This window comes from Rana temporaria, chromosome 5, assembly GCF_905171775.1.
Source record: "Rana temporaria chromosome 5, aRanTem1.1, whole genome shotgun sequence".
Lineage (NCBI taxonomy): Eukaryota > Metazoa > Chordata > Amphibia > Anura > Ranidae > Rana > Rana temporaria.
In genome coordinates this window covers 184,287,589-184,310,051 of record NC_053493.1, presented here as the reverse complement: position 1 = coordinate 184,310,051, position 22,463 = coordinate 184,287,589, and the positions used below count along the sequence as shown (strand labels likewise).

Below are 22,463 nucleotides of genomic sequence, written 5' to 3'. Positions count from 1 at the left end.
CCAGTCACACTATTCTGCACGCCTCACCGTGTGCATTTGTCAACACTAACTTAAAAAACTCTTTACCAGAGCAATACTTTGAAAAATAAATAAAAAAACTCTTTACCAGAGCAATACTTTGAAAAATAAATAAAAAAACTCTTTACCAGAGCAATACTTTGAAAAATAAATAAAAAAACTCTTTACCAGAGCAATAATCAACACGAAAAACTAATTGGCCTGCCTTCGGCCACGGCCCCGGCCCCGGCTCCTCAACTGCCTGGTTGAGGGGGGGGGGGGTTTCATCAGGCAGAGGAGCATCCACCGTGGCTGGAGGCCTGCCCTCTAATGCCACCGCTATCCTCCTCAGGAGGTTATTGGTCTCGGTTTGAACACCAACAATGGCAGCTGTGTGCCCCTGGACGGACTCATTTAGGGTCTGCACCTCTTTCACCAGGCTTGCTGTGGTGGTTTCGAGATCCCGCAAACATGTGATAATTGCAGTGGTGTTGCCTGCAATGTCCTGAATCACATCGGTGACATGTCCCCTCTCCCCTAGGCTGTCAGCCACTCGAGTGAAGTCCTGGCCCATCGCACCCATAAGGCGGGTCTGGTCTTCCTGCGCAGTGGTCAGGGTCACAGACAGCAACTCGGGTACCCCCCTGGTTCTCGGCGTTGACCTCCTTGGTCCACGAGAGGCTTCAGGCCTGGCATAGGGTGAGGGATTAGATGGAGGGGGTGGGTTGGAGATGGAGACAGAGGGAGTGGCTGGGTTGGAGATGGAGTCCGAGGATATGGAGGATCGTGGGCTTGAGGTCCGGGATGGACCAGCCAAGCTTCCCAAATCCTCCAAGAAAAGGGACAGTGACACCTCCTCCCCCAAATGCTCTGCATCCTGCAGAACCTCCTCAATGGAGGCGTGGCCACCACTCTCCTCCACCAATGCCGCTTGCCTTCCCTGGGGGTCAGGGGCATCTTCATCAGATGAAGATGGTGTGTGACGGGCAGGGACATCAGCATCAGGGGATGGTGTGGGACGGGCAGGGACATCATCATCAGGGGATGGTGTGGGACGGGCAGGGACATCATCATCAGGGGATGGTGTGGGACGGGCAGGGGCACGAGACGGGCCAGCTTCATCCTGGACACCTGTGGATGACACAAAACATTCACATGTTGGTGGACCCACAAACTTGTCACATATTCCCTACCTCCCCCCACACACATGCTACACACCAGATAGTTGAAATAAACACTTACCTGTCCTCAAGGGCGGATGAACAGAATCATAGCCCGGCATTCCCTCAACTTGAACCCTGGTAAGGCACCGGGCAACTACCTCCTCATCTGGTGTCAGACGGATCCTTGAGGCAGGTCCCCCACCAGTGCCCCTGGCATGCCTCGCCATGAGGGCCATCTTGTCCTTGACCCTCCTCCTAAGATCATTAATTTTTTTGCCTATATGATGGGGCCTCCTCGCCTCATTGCCCACAGCATTCACTTGATCCGTTATCCTCTGCAGGATCTCATCCCTTCGCCCCTTGCTTGTGGTTTTACTCCTGGACCCATGGAGGCGGTCATAGTGCCTCTCCATGCCTGCGAGAATGATGGCCCTCTCATCATGAGAGAAATTCTTTTTCCTTCTACTTGTACGCTCAGCAGACATGGCAAAGCACTGCAAAAGTAAGCTCACCACCAACAGTAAACTAACAGGTGTACTTTTGCACATGATGGGCGCATGTCTGGGCGTATTTATGCACTTGTTTGGAGCAACTCGCCAATCGCGTTGTGCGCATGCGCATAGGGGCGGGGGACACCCGGTCACGTGACGGCGCATGCGCCGTCCGTTCAGACCATCATTTGCATAAGGTCACGGTTCATTTAAATGTATCACGCCCACTTCCTTCCTACTTTCACTTACGCCCACATACGCCCACGAATTTGCACTACGCCGGCGCAAATTTGAACGCCGGTGCTTCGGGAATACGGAGCTTACCTCTCTAAGTTAGGAAGGCGTAGCGCATCTTGGATGCGCTACGACCACATAAGGATGCGCCGATGTACGAGAATCTGGGCCAAAGTGTCTCACCAGAGAATTGAATGTTCTATACAATAAGATTAACTCCTCTCCCTCCAAATCCTTAACGGATCTTATCTACTCTAAACGTCAGACCCTTAATACTCTCCTCTCCGAGGACACAGAAAAATCACTCAGATTCTCTAAAGCAAAATTTTTGCTTCATGGTAATTCTGCATCCGCAATGTTTGCCCGCAAACTAAATCAAGATGCCAAACCCCCTCACGTTTTTAAATTAAGAGACCCAAAGGGAAATATGGTTACCCACCCTCAAGATGTCCTACAAATCTTCACTACATTTTACAAAAACCTTCTCTCTGGCCCCCAATCTCACCCAAAAGTTTCGGCCATGGACTGGCTGAATTCTTTACATCTCCCTAAACTAAACGAGGCCCAATCCTCCTCATTAAATGACCCATGCTCAGAGACAGAAATTGCAGACTTAATAAAATCCATTAAAACTTCAACAGCCCCTGGCCCAGATGGTTTTTCAGCCACCTATTATAAAAAATACTCCGCCCTACTTGTACCCAGTCTTACTCGTCTCTTTAACTATGTACTTCAGGGAGGCTACTTTCCAGAAGAAATGTTACTAGCAAACCTATCCTTAATTCCCAAACCCCAAAAAGACCATTCCCTTCCCCAGAATTATCGCACAATCTCAGTCCTAAACAATGATCTCAAACTATTCGGTAGACTACTTGCTAACAGACTCTCCTCAGTAATCACTTTCCTCATCCACGTTGACCAAACGGGTTTCATCCCAGGACGACAAATCGTCGACAACATTAGATTAGTCACTAACGTTATACAAGACGCCAACCTTCGGTCCCACCCCTTATGCCTTCTCAGTCTCGACATCCGCAAGGCCTTCGATAGCGTTAACTGGTCCTACCTCAACCACCTTCTCCCTAAATTCGGCATTTCACAAAAATTCATCCATGGCTTTAACGCTCTATACCACTTCCCCAAAACCAGAATCAAAATCCCCGGCAGTAATTCCGACTTCTTCCCCCTTAGCAGAGGTACTAGACAAGGTTGCCCCCTATCCCCCCTCCTCTTTGCTCTAGCCATTGAGCCTCTTGCCCATGCTATCAGGTCAAATCCAGATATCCAAGGTTACCTTAAAAACTCCCACCAATATAAACTAAGTCTATATGCAGACGATGCCCTTGTGTTCTTAACAAACCCACACACCTCCATCCCGAATCTCCTCTCCGTTCTCAACAAATTTCACAAACTTTCTGGCCTATCCATTAGCACCAACAAGTGCTCCATTCTCCCTATCAATTGCCCCCCCAATCTTACGAACCTATTGAAACAAAACTTCAATTTTATATGGTCCCCCACCTCTTTTAAATACCTCGGGGTCAACATAACATCCTCTCACAACCAACTCTACAAATCCAACTATCTCCCCCTGTTTTCAAAGATCAGCGCTTTACTCAAAGTTTGGTCCTCATATCATATTTCCTATCTAGGTAGAATATGTGCCTTTAGGATGACTATACTACCCAAGCTTTTATACTTCTTTAGGGCACTGCCAATTAATGTCCCCAAAACCCGTTTAGAAGCTCTACAAAGAGAAATCAATAAATTCATATGGTGTGGCAAAAAGCCTAGATGCAGCTACTCTCTCATGCACCGTTCCCAGACCAGTGGTGGCCTTGGCCTACCAAACCTATGGCACTACTATTTAGCAGCTAAACTAGTACAAATAGCCCAGTGGTTCTCCCCAGATGCAAATATCCCCTGGCTCCGTTTTGAAATATCCTCGATTCAGCCCTTGTATCTTAAAGGAATTCTGTGGTCTGGGGTAGCACATTCCCAAACTCTTTCCAAAAAAAACACTATAGTTGCTCAGATGTTACAGACTTGGAGAAAGATTAGTGTTAATCTACTCCTCTCCTCCCCTACCCCTCCCCTCGCATCATACCTAGGTGACCCCAGATTTTCATCTTCCCCCACAGACATGTCTACTTTCAATAAGTGGATTGCTGAGGGTCTTACCACTCTCAAATCACTCACCTCTAACTCATCTTTTCTCCCCTTCTCTACACTGCAGACCAGACATAATTTCCCTCCCTCCGCCTTGCCTCAATACACACAAATTCATAAATTTTATACCAAATACTTCTCCACGTGCATTTCCCCTCCTAGCACTTTATTCGAACATATCTGCATATCCAACCCCAGAGACAAAGGCCTAATATCCTATCTCTACAAATATCTCAACTCCATGCACCAACCTGAAAAATCAGGCCCCATGGAGCGTTGGGAACTCGAGCTCAACTGCTCCTTCTCTGTAGACCAGTGGTTGGTCATGACAGATAACCTAAGGAAAAGTAACCATGCTGCAGCCTTCAGGGAGACTCCCTTAAAGATCTTCACCAGGTGGTACATGACCCCTGCTAAAATTCACTCCTTTTACCCCAATGTCCCCTCGAACTGCTTTAGAGGCTGCTCTGACGTTGGCAATTACTTTCACATATTCTGGGAATGTAATAGATTACAACATATATGGCAAGCGGTTGTAGACAGTCTAGAGACCTCTCTTAAGAAAAAAATTACTCTTACCCCTCATGTGTGTCTATTGTTTGCCACGGTCCCTGATGTTCCCACCCCTTGTAATAGATTGATCCACTCCCTTATCAGCGCGGTACAATGGATGATTGCATGCAACTGGAAATCACAGTCCCTCCCATGGCCTCAAGTCGTTTCCAGAATGGAATCCATCAAACTCTCTGAACGCATCCACCACACCTTATTCGATAGCATGCATATTTTTACTAGTAAGTGGCTCTACTGGTCAACACCTTCTATATAATTTTCTCTATAATCTCCTTTCACATGCAGCACTTCTAAATCAACATATCTACCCTCCCCCATGATAATACTGACTTAGAGCATTCTATATTGATTTACCCTGCTGTTCTCTGCTGCATATTTGATCCCCTTTTTCTTAAGTATACAAGTTGTTGTTCTCCTCCTTGTCATACTCTCTATATGTCATCCCCTTGATCATTGTCTCCATCTTATTACTCCCCTAATTGCTGATCCCTTACACACTGCACTGTATTGTACTGTTTTATTACCTGTCTTCCAAATAAAACTTTTTCGTAAACAAAAAAAAAAACCCTTATAGTACATTTTAGGATGTACCACTCTTTCTTTGTTCAACTTTCTTTCCCTTTCATCTCTCTCTATCCTAATTCCTTGTTTTTTCCCTCCATACCTCCTTCTGTCTTTCTTGCTCTCTCTTTTTTCCCCCTTTCTCTCCCTTTTTCTTTGTTCCTCCCCCTCTTATCATCTCCCTTCCCGGGAGAACTGTGCGGTCTTCAGGAAAAGCCCAGGATTTGGTGACCCCTGGCAAATCATCATTTGACCCCCGAGGGGGTCCCGACCCCAGGTTGAGAACCAATGGACCTGAATCCAAAGTAACACCACCTCAAGGGTCCCCAGGCATACAGCTCACAAAGAGTACGTTCCCCCAAATGCCAGGGACCATGATCACAAAGCAAGAGGCTAGCATTCAGTCCTCTCCAAAAGCCTCTGTCCTGACTAGGTCTGTCACAATAACCCCCTCCCCACCCTAAACAATAACCCCCTCCCCACCTCTCCACCCTAAACAATAACCCCTTCCCCACCCTAAACAATAACCCCCCTCCCCAATTCTCCACCCTAAATAATAACCCCCCTCTCTACTTCTCCACACTAAACAATAACCCTTTCCCCACCTCTCCAACCCAAATAATAACCCCCCTCCCGCCTCTCCATCTGTGTCCCATTGGGGTGATTGCCCTTAATTTCCTGTCTCATAGCCAAACAGGAAGTGAGGAGAAATCCCTGCAAATGAAGGTCACCAGAACTAGTGTCCCCATTGGAAGATTTCCTCGCCATTACTTTTCTGGGGACAACCCAAAATTTTGAATTTTCTTTTACGTTCACTTTCAAAGTCAATAGTAAACAGAGCCAATATAGAGGGTGAATCTCCTTAACAGGGACACAGACACCAATAAAAACTGACACGTGTTCTAATCCCTCTCCATTCTATCCAAAACTAAAAAAAAACTTTTGCCTTTAAGGCCCATACACACGGTCAGACTTTTTGCCAACAAACTTCAAAATTAGCAAGTTTTCAAAATAGTCCGACCGTGTATACGCTCCATCGGACAAACTATTTCGGGTTTCATCGGACAAAAAGTTCGGTCTGCAAAAGGACAAACTTTACATCAACAAGAGTCCGATGGTGCCTAGTCCGACCGTGTGTACAGCAAGCAATCGGACTTTTGTACAAAGTACAAACGCGCATGCTCAGAAGCAAAGACCAGCCAGAAGCTTTCTGTCTGGTAGAACTAGCGTTCGTATTTGAAAGAGCACATTCGTGACGCGGCAAGTTCTGAAATCAAGAAAAGCAGCGCACATTATCTTCTTCTTTATAATGTGATAATACTAAAAGCTGCTTTGCTGGTGATACTGACGGAGTAAAAACAAATGTCTTTACTTTGGATTAGTGTATTTTGGTTATATGAATCAAACATATTTCTATATTTTTTTGTGGGTCAAGTTAGCACAAGCCCATTGCGCAACATGTCTGCTTGCACAAAACTGAAAATCGCGAATGCACACAGACGAAACCTCTACTAACTCTCGATTAGCAGAAGGAGCCCAAAGGGTGACGCCGGAGAAATTAACTTCCTCTTTTAAACTCATGGCATGGCTGCATTTGTGGGGACACATAGCTGCATTTGTGGAGACATGGCTGCATTTGTGGGGACACATGGCTGCATTTGTGGGGACACATGGCTGCATTTGTGGGGACACATGGCTGCATTTGTGGGGACACATAGCTGCATTTGTGGAGACATGGCTGCATTTGTGGGGACATGGCTGAATTTGTGGGGACACATGGCTGCATTTGTGGGGACACATGGCTGCATTTGTGGGGACACATGGCTGCATTTAGGGACACATTTAAAAAAAAGTATCGGTAATCGGTATCGGCGAGTACATGAAAAAAAGTATCGGTACTTGTACTCGGTCCTAAAAAAGTGGTATCGGGACAACCCTACTTTAAAGGTTTCAGTGTTAAAAAAAATGTAAAAAAAAAAAAAAAAAATAGGTATCAGTAATTGGTATCGGCGAGTACTTGAGGAGAAGTATCGGTACTCGTACTCGGTCTTACAGAACTGGCATTGGTGCAACCATAGTTATCACTCTCTAAAACGTTCAAGCCATTAAATGTGTAACACCATGGCACCTGCTGATCAAAACAGAGGCTAAGATGGCAGATTCTTTGGCTGTAAAGGATACGGTTTTGTTCTGATTTAACCACTTCCGGACCCACCGTCGTTATACGTCCTCTGTTTGAAGAGGAATACCATTGTTATGGTAGCAGCTAGTTACACTTCTTTAACGGGCGGTCCACTACAAGATAAAAGTGTTCTCTGCAGCCCCCCTCCCGCCACTCTCCGGTGCCCTCCGCCGCAGTTTTAAAATCAATAAAAAAGTATAAATAAAAAGTAAAATAAATAGGATTTTTTTTTTTAAAGCGCCCCGTCCCGATGAGCTCACGCGCAGAAACGAAACGCATGCGTGAGCATCGCTCGCATATGAAAATGGTGTTCAAACCACAAACCATGTCGCGATCGTCAGAGCGAGAGAAATAATTCTATCCCTATACCTCCTCTGTAACTCAAAACATGCAACCTCTAGAATTTTTCAAACGTAGCCTACGGAGATTTTTAAGGATAAAATTTTGACGAGCGAGCACAATTTTGAAGCGTGACATGTTGGGTATCAATTTACAAATTTACAAATTGGACTAACTGTTGTCTTATTTATTTATTCAGAAAAGTGTTTCCCCCCCCCAAAAAGTGCACTTGTAAAACCGCTGCACAAATACGGTGTGACAAAAAGTATTGCAATGACCGCCATTTTATTCTCTGAGGGGTTTTAAAAAAAATGTATAATGTTTGGGGGTTCTAAGTAATTTTCTAGCAAAAAAAAATATATATTTTTTAACTTGTAAACATCGAGTCTAAAAAACAGGCTCGGTCCTTAAGTGGTTAAGGCCCCTTTCACATCTGCGGATCCCGTGAGGATCCGTTTTTAAACATCCGCTTGCTCAGCAGGGATCGCTCCGTTGATCCCCGCTGACCCGGCAGATGACAGGCCTGTCTCTGGTCTCTGCACACTGTGCAGTGACCGCCCTGTCAGATCTCCGCTCTCCTCTATGGGGGATCAGATAAAAACGAACCGTCTGTTCGTTTTCATCCTATCCAGTCTGCCAGACGGATGCTAAATAGGGTTTGCATCTGTCACATTTTAGCGTAGAGGATCAGATCGGGGCAGATCACCATTGACATCCGACGCTCCATAGAGATAAATGGAGCGCCCGTTCAGAACCGCCTGAAAAAACTGACAGGCGGATCTGAACGGTCCGCAGGTGTGAAAGGGGCCTAAGTCATTTTTCTATACCCCAACGGAATGTAAGATCTTCTTCTTTCTGTATTACTTTCTTTTATATTAAATATTTTAGATTCTGCATGCTGGGGCTTTGGCAGCCATTTTTTATAATGCCTTGCTTCATGAGTCATACTGCATACAGACAACCCGGAGCTAGGACCAAGGGGACTCGGTGTAGGGCACACATGACACAGTTAACAGGGCACAAATTAACCATTGGCTCTCAGGGGGCGGGGAGCGGAGAGAGGAGTTGATAAAAGGGCAAGTCCCCGCCCCCAGGGCAAGCAGAGCGTGCAGGAAAGTTTAGGGAGAGACACTATGGCTGATCTTGCCAGTATTTGGGCCCAGCTACAGGCGGAAGCGGCGATCCACGGCCCGGATTGGCTCCAGGAGCAGCTGCGGCCGATACTAGGGGGGACAGCAACGGCAGGTACCGAAGGGGGGCGGGATTCGGGACGAGCTCGGAGGTCGCGGCCTCCGGAGCGCTTCTCCCCGGATTCATCTCCCAGAGCCCACGTGCGGGCCCCTCCGGGCCCCCCCGCTAAGCGCGCGGCAGTGTCAGGCAGGGGAGGACCGGGAGGAATCCCATCCGGGGACGGGGCTCGGCGGGCGGCCGCTCCGTCAGCCCTGGGGTGGCCCCTACTCCCGGACGACGCATGGAGTCTGAATCGGTGGGCTCCTCCCCCCGCGTTGCAGCGCGGGGTGCGGGGCCTCAGCGTGGGAGGACGAGGAGCGCTGCTGCTGGGCCTGCATCCTCCACGGCCTGCAGCATGGCTCAAGGGGGGACGGATGGAGAGGTCGCGAGTGGCAGCAGTGATCGAGGCGTCGGGGCTGGGGGCGCCCTCCCCCCGGCCCGCGGAAAGCGACGGAGAAATCTGTGAACGGGTCTGGCGTGGGTGCTGCCGCCAGGCTCGCGGCAGCCAGGGACCCTTCCCCTGGCGGGCCGTCTGAGGAGGGCGAAGAGCCTGCTGCGGTCCGATCGGAAGGGGAGCTGAGCGAGTCCGAGGAGGATCTCCCCCCCAGGAGGGGGGTGGCGGCGGTGGAGACTGGAAGATCGGCTAGTGGTCCAACCCCTAGGCAGCATGGTAAGCCAGCTTCTCCTGCTATTTTGAATGATGTTGGGGCAGGGGGTGACCGGGGTAGCGGGGGCGGCGGGGGGTTCCCCCCCTGGCATGGGGTTAGGGGGGGGTGGACCCGGGGTTGGGGGGGTTTGCGGGTTTCTTAGCAGGCATAAAGGCACTAGTGGGTAAGTTTGAAGGCACGGGGGGAGGGGTACCGGGTCCGGCGTCCGCCTGGGTAGATCCCGCCGGGGCGGGGCCTAGCACGGTGGTGGCTTCTGCGGCTCCGCCGGTGGTGGCAGTTCTGCCCCCGCCGGTGGTAGCCCCCGCTGTGGCCCCGGCAAGTACGGCGTCACCTGGTGTGTCCGGGGAGGGAAAAGGGGCGGGAGATGCGGCGGCAAAACAAGAGATAATTCGCCTAGCAAAGTGTGAGGTCTACGTCTGTTACGAGGCTTCGTTAGGGACCCATCTCAAGGCGGAGGCCAGGGAAAAAATATGGAAGGGTGAGTATGTGGAAATTTTCTCTCTCCTTCCGTTAGAGAAATTTAATTTGGATAGGGGGAAGCCTGATGAGTCCAAAAAAGAGGAGGAGGAGGGGCGTAGGTATCAGTTGATCCCGCGCACATTCGCCAACTGGCTACAGGCTTTTAGTATCCTGGCCTGTGTGGTGGGTGAGAAAAAGCCGGAGTGCTGTTCAGGTTTGTTCATTTACCAAAACGCAATCGGGGAAGCTCACAGGGTCTACGGGGGATCGGCGTGGCTACGCTATGACGAGCAGTTTCGTCAGAGAATGGCCGTGCGACCTGACCTGCGCTGGAATCAGAAAGACATGAACCTCTGGTTGTGCTTAATGACAGCGCCCAGGGCCCCGGGGCAGTTTTTTCAGGGAGGGGACGGGGGTCCCTCTACCCAGGGGCAACCGGCCAGTCGGGCAAAAGGGGTGTGCTGGCAGTTCAACTCTGGCACCTGTAAGTTTGGGGGCAGCTGTCGGTACAAGCATGAGTGCTCAGGTTGCGGAGGCTCCCACCCACTTGCCAAGTGCTTCAAGCAAGCCAAGGGGCGTGGAGGAGAGCCTGCGAACAAGAGGGAAGACTCCGGTGAGGGTGGAAAGGATGCGGCCGTTTCTCGGTAGATATCCTGACAGGGGGGCAGCGGGCATTTTAGAGAAGGGTTTTCGGTGGGGTTCCTAATTCCGTGTAAGATGGAGGCGGTCCCTCCGGTGCCGCGCAATCTGAGATCGGCGTTGCTTCATCCGGAAGTGGTTTCAGAAAAACTGCGGAAGGAGGTGGCTCTTGGGCGCATGGCCGGTCCATTTCCGGCAGCTCCATTGGGGGGGGGGGGACTTGGTAGTCTCTCCGTTGGGGGTGGTACCCAAAAAGGAGCCCAACAAGTTTAGGTTAATACATCACCTCTCGTTTCCAAAGGGTGGGTCGGTCAATGATGCTATTGATCCGGAGGCCTGTACAGTTAGTTACACGTCGTTTGATGCCGCGGTGCACTGGGTTCGGCGGTACGGGCAGGGGGCTTTGATGGCAAAATCTGACATCGAGGCAGCGTTTCGTTTGTTGCCAGTACACTCGGACAGCTTCCGTTTGTTGGGATGTCAGTGGGAGGGGCAGTTTTATGTAGACCGGTGCCTTCCCATGGGGTGTTCTATCTCCTGTGCGTTTTTTGAAAGGTTTAGCTCCTTTTTAGAGTGGGTGGTGAGGGATGTGTCGGGTCTCAATTCAGTTATCCATTATCTGGATGACTTTCTGTGTGTAGGGCCGGCTTCCTCCAGAGTGGCCGCGGTACTCCTGGCCACTCTGGAGCACATGGCTGACCATTTTGGGGTTCCCTTAGCCCCCGAAAAAACGGAAGGTCCACGCACGGTCATGACGTTTTTAGGGATCACGTTGGATTCCGAGGCGATGGAATGTAGGCTGCCGGAGGACAAAATGATGGCGCTCAAGGCGGAGGTAAGGGGCATGTTGGGGGTACGCAAGGTTCGGCTTAGGGAGCTTCAGTCTTTACTGGGCAAGCTGAATTTTGCGTGCCGCATCTTGCCTATGGGAAGGGTTTTTTGCCGACGGCTGTCGGCCAGCACGGCGGGGGTGGAGTCCCCGAACCACTTCGTTAGACTGCAAAAAATACACAGGGAGGACTTGCGGGTTTGGCATTCCTTCTTGGAATCTTTCAATGGTAGGGCGTTATGGATGTCCGGCCCGGTCAGCAATTTTGACTTGGAACTCTACACTGACGCGGCAGGTTCCACAGGCTTTGGGGCTTTTTTTCGGGGCAGGTGGAGCGCGGGCCCGTGGCCAGCGAGCTGGGTGGAAGCGGGATTTACAAGGAACTTGGTGTTGCTGGAATTGTTTCCGGTAGTGCTGGCAGTGAAACTGTGGGGGGCAGAGTTCAGGGACAAAAAGGTGAGGTTTCATTGCGACAATCTGGGGGTGGTACAGGCGATTAATCGTGTATCGGCCTCCTCGCCGCCGGTGGTGCGATTTCTGCAACACTTGGTACTTAGATGCTTGCAATTGAATGTCTTTATTCATGCAGTTCATATCCCGGGGGTGGAGAACGTCATTGCTGACGCCTTGTCTCGCTTTCAGTGGGACAGGTTCCGAGAGTTGGTGCCGGAATCGGAACAACACGGAGTACCTTGTCCGGAGGGGCTATGGAGGATTGCTTTGGCGTGATCTCTGGTTGGCTCAGAAGGTCGGTGAGCGAGGCCACATGGGTGGCTTACAGCAAGGTATGGCGGGAATGGGAGACTTTGGCAAGCTGGACAGCAGCGGAACCTTTTGGGTCGGAGGCGCGGGGTTTGTTGTTCTATTTTGTATCTAGGAACATGGAGGATGGGGTGTCAGTGGCGGCGTTAAATAAAAAAAATGGCAGGGCTGGCGTTCCTATTTAAGCTACGGGGTTGTCAGGATTTTACCAAGGATTTCTGGGTGAGGCAAGCGCTCAAGGGGTATAGGAAGGCGAATTTTTCCAGGGACTCGAGGCGCCCGGTGTCATTTTCGGTGCTGCAGGGACTATTGGAGAAGTTGCCTTCAATATGTTCGTCGGAGTACGAGGTGGGGCTATTTAAGGTGGCTTTCACATTAGCGTTCTTTGGGGCTTTTAGGATAGGGGAACTGGTTAGCCCGTCTAGGAAGAAACATGGTGGCTTGGGAGCGCATGAGGTAAGTTGCGGTAGGGACAGGGTGTCAATCTGGCTGCGCAGGTCTAAGACGGACCAGGCAGGTAAGGGACGGGAGGTGCTGGTCTTTGCGTTACCAGGTTCTCCGTTGTGCCCAGTGGGGGAAGTGCGGGCATTCCTAAGTATGCGCACTGAGGCGGAAGGTTAGTTTTTGATACATGGGGATGGGTCTCCCCTGTCTAGGTACCAATTTGTGGCCAATTTTAAGAAAGGTTTACGTGCGTTGGGAGTTGATGAGAAAGGCTTTTCTTCTCACTCTTTTCGCATTGGCGCGGCAACTGAAGCATCTAGGAGTTTAGGAGTAGAGGTGGTAAAGCAGATTGGCAGGTGGGAATCCAGGCGATTTCAGAGCTATGTGCGCCCCCACCTCCTGGACGGATAATTCCCGGTAGGGAGGGAAAAGGGGGGAGGAGGGGGGAGAGGTGCATCTGGGATTGAATGTGGTGATGTGTGTGTGGCGGTATGAGGATGAGCAGTGTATTACCCCGTTTGTACATATCTCTCTTTCAGGTGGGATTCCGGCCCTGGTGTGGATTTTGGGCCACTCCTATGTGGCATGGGGAGCTAGGCGGGCGGATGTCAGGCCGGAAGGTCGGCAGCTGGGCTTCCCGAGGGAGGAAGCCTGTGTGCGCTGGCTGGGGGTCCCAGGAATGCTGTGGGGAAGGATGGTGGGAGAGGTGCATCGCTATGCGCGCCTGGACCGGCCACCCGACGTGCTATTGCTGCACGTAGGGGGCAACGATCTAGGGGTCAGATCCATGCTGGAGATCACCAGGGACATCAAATTTAATGTCCTTAGATTGAGGATGGCTTTCCCGGATATGGTCATAATTTGGTGCGACATGATTGCTCGGACCGCCTGGAGATTAGCAGGGCCCGACGGAAGATCAATCGTGACGTGGGCAGGTTTGTGGTTCGGAATAGGGGACTAGTAGTCCGGCATATGGAGTTGGAGGAAGAGACCTGGAGGTACCTGCGGGGCGATGGGGTGCACCTTACGGATGTGGGTATAGATATGTGGGTTCTGGGCTTGCAAGACGGTATACAGAGGGCCATTAGGGTGTGGCACCCAAAGATAAGGTTTTACCCTTGGGTGCTGTGGCGTGGTTTGGTCTCTGCGGGTGAAGGAGGAGCCGGGTTAAAATAAAGGTTTGAAGACCTGTCGGTGACAGGGGATATGATGATGCCCAGAGAACGGAGGTTACCTGGGGAATGAGTATGGAGCACTGCGGTCGGGAGGGTCTCTGAGCCAGCATCGGCTTGATGCCTGTCAGAAGGGCACGAGGGACCGCAGTGCAATTAGAGAAGTTATATATATATATATATGTTGATATGTATATATGTTTATATATACATTTAGTGTTTTACAGTTATAGGCTTTCGCCTGCGGAGACCAACAGCAGTTAAAAATGTTAAATTATTATTACCTTTAATAAAGAAGGCTGCTACGGCCTATTATTTACCCAACAAAATGGTGTGGTCTCCATGTTAATGGGGGAAGAAGGTTGGGGTAGGTTATGGGTTTAAAATTAAGTTGGGTTAGTAGTACATCTGTTATACTTGAGTCAAGACAGCCCGGAGCTAGGACCAAGGGGACTCGGTGTAGGGCACACATGACACAGTTAACAGGGCACAAATTAACCATTGGCTCTCAGGGGGCGGGGGGGCGGAGAGAGGAGTTGATAAAAGGGCAAGTCCCCGCCCCCAGGGCAAGCAGAGCGTGCAGGAAAGTTCCCACCCACCCTCCCCTGTTTGTAGTTGTTCCTTTCGGTGGTTAGGATTGTATGTCAGTGTTGTGGTGTTGCGTGTTGTTTGTGTTTGCTTGTTTCTCCATAGGTTTGCAAAGGATTGTCGTGGCAGCGTGGTTTGGTCTCTGCGGGTGAAGGAGGAGCCGGGTTAAAATAAAGGTTTGAAGACCTGTCGGTGACAGGGGATATGATGATGCCCAGAGAACGGAGGTTACCTGGGGAATGAGTATGGAGCACTGCGGTCGGGAGGGTCTCTGAGCCAGCATCGGCTTGAGGCCTGTCAGAAGGGCACGAGGGACCGCAGTGCAATTAGAGAAGTTATATATATATATGTTGATATGTATATATGTTTATATATACATTTAGTGTTTTACAGTTATAGGCTTTCGCCTGCGGAGACCAACAGCAGTTAGTTAGTATGACAGGTGTTTACGTTAAAAATGTTAAATTATTATTACCTTTATTAAAGAAGGCTGCTACGGCCTATTATTTACCCAACAAAATGGTGTGGTCTCCATGTTAATGGGGGAAGAAGGTTGGGGTTGGTTATGGGTTTAAAATTAAGTTGGGTTAGTAGTACATCTGTTATACTTGAGTCAAGCGCATTTTACCAAAACCTATTGACATGAGCCATCTTGTTATCAGTAAAACTCATTATCATTTTTTTTTAGTTATGAGGCAGAGAGGTAAAGCAAACTCATTTGGTTCCTTATGACCTAGAGGGGCCTGCATTATGAATTTGTACTATAGATGTCTATAGATGTACTGACTACAGGGACACCTTAAGTATGAATTTCTTTAATAACGTTATTTTTCTTTCAGTTAGAATGGAGGATGATTCAACAGATGTAATGGATTACAGTTACACTTCCGGCACAATGCAACCAGAGCCAATATGTGAACAAGAAGAAACTAAAAGATTTTTAACATATTATATAGCTCCTCTTTTCTATGTACTGTTCTGTTTAAGTGTGATTGGTAACTGTGTTATTCTAATTATTCTTTTTAAGAAGGAAAAGTTTTATTCAGTTACTAATATTTTTTTCTTGAATTTGGTTGTCTCTGATTTAATATTCTCTACTACATTGCCTTTCATAGCAATTGATCATACTCATGACTGGATTTTTGGAGAGCTGTTATGCAAAATGCATGTAGCTGCTTTTCAGATTGGTTTTCAAAGTTTTGTTATCTTCATTACACTAATAACAATTGATCAGTACTTTACCATAGTTCACTCTTGGTCTACAACTTCAAGATTAAGAGTCAAATGTGCTGTTTATGCAAGTTGCTTTGCTTGGTTACTTAGTATGCTTTTTAGTATCCCAGACATTAAAATCTATATAGTAGCAAACAATGAATATGGGGCAGCAGTTTGCAAAGCTCATATTAGTGTGGAAGAACAAGCATACTGGTGGTTTATTTTAGGTCATTATAAACATTTTTTTCTGTTTTACATTTGTCCTCTAGCCATTATTATGATCTGCTATCTTGGAATAGCAGTAAAATTGGCCAAATGCCATGTCAGAAAAAAGGCCAAAGTTATAAAAGTTATCTCTTTTATTGCCATACTTTTTTTCCTTTGTTGGACTCCATACAACATACTTATGTTTCTTATGTTTAAAAAGCATATTGATTTGTTTGAACATTGCAACAGCACTCTACAGTATACATTTAATATCTGTCAAGCTCTCGTTTACATTCATTGCTGCATGAACCCATTTATGTATGCTCTTTTGGGGACAAAGTTCAGACGACATTTAAACTGTACTTTTAAAAGATTTAAATTAAAAAGTGTATCACAACAGCAAGACCTGAGCTTAAAAACTAGCATGGTTAATGGACTTTATTAAAACAAGCATTTTTTTAATCATCAGTAGTCAGTACATTATAGTGATCCTACTTCAGCATGCTCTTTGAGGCCATATTTACTCTTCCCCATTGCAATAATACACATTGCTGAATTTTGGTGCCAATCATTTTGAACACTCCCAACACACCTGCATTAAAGCATGCGGCGATACACAGTAGTGAACTGACATATATTGTATCCCAAAATAAGAGTCAGATACATTTTTCAGCCCACAAGGTAGTTAATGAGCCCTAAAAAACTAATATGTGTGAATTGCCCATGCAGGAAATTAACTTGTGCCTTACCCTGTGAAGAAAGAAAGCACTGTATAAACTCCAAGTTGTGATTTGCTTGCACAGCAATGTGACCTCTCCCCTCTTTCATGTGACAACACCCCTGCTGTCATGTAGCAGAAAAGAGTGATGCCGTACACACAACCGTTTTTCATGAGGAGAAAGATGGCATTTTTTAAATTGGTCATTAAAAACGACCGTGTGTAGGCTCCAGAGCATTTTTCTCGTTGTGAAAAATGGTCATTAAAAATTTAGAACATGCTCTAATTTTTCACGTCGTCCTTTTTCACCTCGTGAAAAATGGTCGTTTGTAGACTTTAACGACGGGAAAAAAACGTGCATGCCAAGAAGCAAGTTATGAGACGGGAGCACTCGTTCTGGTAAAACTTGCATTTGTAATGGAGATAGCACATTCGTCACGCTGTTACAGACTGAAAAGCACGAAGACTGAAAAGCGCGAATCGTCTCTCACCAAACTTTTACTAACACGAAATTAGCAAAAGCAGACAAAAGGGTGGCGCCACCCTTTATAGTGCCGTTTTATGTGTTGTACGTCACCGCGCTTTGCTCAAGCATTTTTTTTTTCACGATCGTGTGTATGACAGGCAGGCTTGACAAGAATCACGTTGAGAAAAACGTTGTTTTTTCCATGACAAAGCATGACAAAAACGGTTGTGTGTACACGGCAAGAGAGTCTCACGATCCCCTCATGTTGAAATAATGCTCTGATTTCTCTGTGTCAGTCAGCAGCGACTGAAGGGGACAGGAGGGAATGCCGATAATGGCTGGGAAATGGAAGCCTATGAGTGATGTCACATTTCCCAGAATTACAAAACGTCGTTAACCACTCCCTCATCTCCACTGCCGCTGCCACTCACTGACACAGAGGATCACAACACAATACCAAAGCAGACTACATATAGGTAAGTATACGCATCTTTTTTACACAGGTCAGGCAGTATAGATATCAGGTGTGATGAGAACATTTTTAAGATTAGTTAATGTTAAGCTGACTACACATGTACTGAAATTCATCCAGTTCAACAGCCAGATCATTAGGCTGGCTTCTGTCAAATGTTCCTGCTGGAAAACCAGCATTCAATCAGCCACTGCAGCCAATGGCTGTAGAATTGATCAGTGTATTTTGATGGCGGATGGGGGGGTCCCTGTTGCCAGAACAGAAAAACACAGTGGGGGCGATTCCTGCATCCATATTGCTTGTGTGGATACAGGAATCTGTGTTTTTTTTTTTCGTTCAGCCTCCTGGTTGTCGTAGCTGTATGTCGGCCCTTTAAGCGGGGATAGCAGCTGCAGGGTGAGGGTGCTGATGCGCGTGGCCCACGGTCGTGATGACCGCCGGCCACGCGCAATTGCAGGCACAAGAGCCAGAACAGGGACGTGTGGATTTTGAAAAAGCGTTCGATACAGTTCCCCACACACGGCGCATGTGTAAAGTAAAGTCGCTAGACTTGGAAATATCAGTTTGTAAATGGATAGAAAACTGGCTAAAAGACAGAATTCAGAGAGTAGCGCAGGGTTTGACAAATTTGCTTGGAATCTAGGAGCCAGCAAAAAAAGTTAGGAGCCAGAAAACGCGCCCGTCCCGACGAGCTTGCACGCAGAAGCGAACACATACATGAGTAGCGCCCGCATATGTAAACGGTGTTCAAACCACACATGTGAGTTATCGCCACGATCGTTAGAGCGAGAGCAATAATTCTAGCCCTAGACCTCCTCTGTAACTCAAAACATGCAACCTGTAGATTTTTTTAAACGTCGCCTATGGAGATTTTAAAGGGTAAAAGTTTGTCGCCATTCCACGAGCGGATGCAATTTTGAAGTGTGACATGTCGGGTATCAATTTACTCGGCGTAACATTATCTTTCACAATATAAAAAAAAATTGGGATAACTTTACTGTTGTCTTATTTTTTTATTAAAAAAAGTGTATTTTTTCCCCAAAAAGTGCGCTTGTAAGACCGCTGCGCAAATACGGCGTGACAGAAAGTATTGCAACGATCGCCATTTTATTCTCTAGGGTGTTAGAATAAAAAATATATATATAATGTTTGGGGGTTCTAATTAGAGGGAAGGAGATGGCAGTGAAAATAGTGATAAATTACACTTTTAGAATTGCTGTTTAACTTGTAATGCCGCATGGAGACACAGGATCCTGTGCCTCCGTGCGCCCCCACCTTCCCCGCCGCAAGATTGCGATGGGCCCGCGGCGGCAGGTTACACTTTCTTGTTGCAATTGCGACCTGGCGCCCGGATATTGTCGACCCCTGGAGTAGCGGTTAATGATTCTTACTCTGAATGGTCTAAGGTTATCAGTGGGGTACCCCAAGGTTCAGTGCTGGGACGCTTAATTTTTAATATCTTTATAAATTATATAGGGTCTGGGTTAATTTCTGTCTTTGCAGATGACACTAAGCTATGAAGTGGAATAACGTCCTTACGTCTCTAATTTACAAGCCGACCTCAATGCTCTGTCTAATTGGGCGACTATGTGGCAGATGAGGTTTAATGTTGATAAATGTAAAGTTATGCACTTGGGGGCTAAGAATATGCATGCATCATACATACTGGGGGGGTCCGTAGTGGAGAAGGATCTGGGGGTTTTGGTAGATCATAAGCTCAATAATGGCATGCAATGCCAAGCTGCGGTTTCCAAAGCGAGCAAAATCCTGTCTTGTATTAAGAGAGGTATGGACTCCAGAGAGAGAGATATAAGTTTGCTCCTGTTCAAATCATTAGTAATTTTTAAGTGGACCTTGCCAGGATATGCATAAAACACAGGGCGACTAGTTACTGTAAATGCAACTGTTTGAGTGTACCAACGTCCCGATAATATAGAAGTGGGAATTAATCTGGACTAATAAAATGGACTTTTGACGGTACAAGTAATTAATGTAAAAAATCTAAAAAATATTTATTCATAAAAAAGGCATATATGAAGAAAATTGTATCCATAACTTTGTGAAAACAGTACAGTATCAGCATATTATCTCAGTACATATTACAAATAATATTTAAAATAAAGCTTATACTTATGCAAATATACTCATAACATGAGAACATATAGCACCAGGGAGTGTATATACACTTTTAATCCTTGAAACTGAGTTTGATATGCGAAATGGTAGATCTTGCTTTCACTCTCGACATGTTTCGCGTACAGCGTGCTTCATCAGGAGCATAGAGGTCTAATGACAAACATACATAACACAAACAAAGAACATCAGAAGATGTCAATTAGTTAAACCAGTTTATACATAAAACACGTAAACAAATGAAAAATAAAAAATATTATATTAAAATCTGCCAGTCATTGATGCCAGTGCACTACATCAGGGTGTCCCGCCTCCCAAATGCACCCTCAAACAAACTAAATCCCCCCACCAGACCAACAGCCCTTGAGTAGGTGTAAAAACCAATTAGAAAATTTAGAAAGCAGAGAAAAAGGAATTTGGGGTTAAATGTGGTTTATGGTTGTAATAGGGCACCCATCAGTAAAGTGCCAGCAGGGGGAGTCCAATCCGGCAATAAGAAACTACAAGAGGGGGAGGGGGGCGAGCAGTCAAATAACCACAACCAGCGCAGTGCACAGGCAACAACAGGGCAGCATACAGAAACTAATTAAAAGCATGGTCAAATAGATGTAAAAGGATCACCTAATAAGGTAGATCTATGTAGATACATATTGATATATGAGAGTAATCAGGGAATCTCTGACTACAAAATAAATAAAAATATGAAATGAAAAATAATTAAATAATAAATGATAAAAATAAATATAAATAAATAAAAAATAAAAATAAAAAAACACATGTACATATATAGACATGAATATTGTCGATAATAGGTATTGAATCACAGATATATCTTTTGGGCAGACATATGTATAGCAGTGTGTTTTTATTGTTAACTGGGTAGTTTGCCAATATATCTTAGGATAATCCCGTAACAGCAGGAATAGTAATAATACAGAGCTATTCAAAGAATGAGAAGAGTGACCTATTATCGACAATATTCATGTCTATATATGTACATGTGTTTTTTATTTTAATTTTTTATTTATGTGTAGCTCCTGATAAAGCGTCCTGTACGCAAAACATGTCGAGAGTGAAAGCAAGATCTACCATTTCGCGTATCACACTCAGTTTCAAGGATTAAAAGTTTATATACACTCCCTGGTGCTATATGTTCTCATGTTATGAGTATATTTGCATAAGTATAAGCTTTATTTGAAACATTCTTTGTAATATGTACTGAGATAATATGCTGATACTGTACTGTTTTCACAAAGTTATGTATACAATTTTCTTCATATATGCTTTTTTTATGAATAAATATTTATAGATTTTTTACATTAATTACTTGTTCCGCCAAAAGTCAATTTTATTAGTCCAGATTCATTCCCAAATCATTAGTAAGAAATCATCTGAAATATGCAGATCAGTTTTGGGCACCAGTTCTCAAAAAGGATATCGGGGAACTGGAGAAAGTGCAGAGAAGGGCAACCAAACTGATAAGAGGCATGGAGGAGTTCAGCTATGAGGAAATATTAGAGGAACTGAATGTATTCACTCTTGAGAAGAGGAGATTAAGGAGGGATATGATCAACATGTACAATATATATAAGGGGTCCATATAGTGAACTTGGTGTTGAGTTATTCACTTTACGGTCAACACTGAGGACAAGGGGGAACTTTTTACATCTAGAGGAAAAGAGATTTTATCTCCAAATATGGAAAGGTTTCTTCACAGTAAGAGCTGTGAAAATGTGGAATAGACTCCCTGCAGAGGTGGTTCTGGCCAGCTCGGTAGATTGCTTTAAGAATGGCCTGGATTCTTTCCTAAATGTACATAATATAACTGGGTACTAAAATTTATAAGTAAAGTTGATCAAGGCAAAATCTGATTGCCTCTCGGGGGATCAGGAAGGAATTTTTTCCCCTGCTTTTTCTCCGTAAGTTTTAGTTTGCATACGCAAAATTAGGGCTGCTTTTACATGGTGTAAAGTTAGTACACCATGTAAAAGCAGACCTTTCTGTCCAGCGACGCGATTTTTTTTAAATAAAAAAAAAAAAAATTCCTGCCGTATCTTTTTTTTTTCCCGACACAACTTTATTGACCCGTCGCAATCCACAAAGCTCGGCGTAACGTAATTTCGCGCTATGCACGTCAGGAAAATGACGTCACGAGCATTGCGCAGTACGGCCGGCGCGCGCCTAATTTAAATGGGAATCGCCCCCATTTGAATAGGAACGCCTTGCGACGGCGGAATTTAAGTTACACAGCCCAAAATTTCTAGGTAAGTGCTTTGTGGATTGGGCACTTAGGTAGAAATTTTAAGGCAGTGTAACTTAAATGAAAAAAATTAAGTTAGGCACGATCTTTGTGGATTTGGCCCAAGGATCTGTCATTTCCTCTAGTCAGTCCCATCCCCCTACAGTTAGAACACACAAGGTAACACAGTTAACCCCTTGTTCGCCGCCTAGTGTTAACACAGTACACAGTAAATAGTGCATTTTTATAGCACTGATCCCTGTATAAATGTCAATGGTCCAAAAAAAGTGTCCGATCTGTCCGCCATAATGTCGCAGCCCCGATAAAAATCGCTGATTACCTACATTTCTAGTAAAAAAAATTATAATAATAAAAATGCCATAAATCTTTCTCCTATTTTGTAGACGATATAACTTTTGCGCAAACCAATCAATATACAGTATGCTTATTGCGATTTTTATTACTAAAAATATGTAGAAGAATAAATATAAAACTGAAAAACGCCTGAACTGA

General features: G+C 46.2%; 1 protein-coding gene across 1 annotated transcript in view; it reads left to right on the top strand.

Moving 5' to 3' along the window:
- Positions 1-16,866, top strand: part of LOC120940522 (C-C chemokine receptor type 3-like) — a 174,874-nt gene extending 158,008 nt beyond the window's left edge. The window contains exon 3 of the mRNA XM_040353439.1: positions 15,340-16,866. Within this exon, the coding sequence (XP_040209373.1) occupies positions 15,345-16,367 (1,023 nt within the window). The 5' untranslated portion in view covers positions 15,340-15,344 and the 3' untranslated portion in view covers positions 16,368-16,866. The remainder of the gene's footprint in view (positions 1-15,339) is intronic.
- Positions 16,867-22,463: the final 5,597 nt, after the last annotated feature.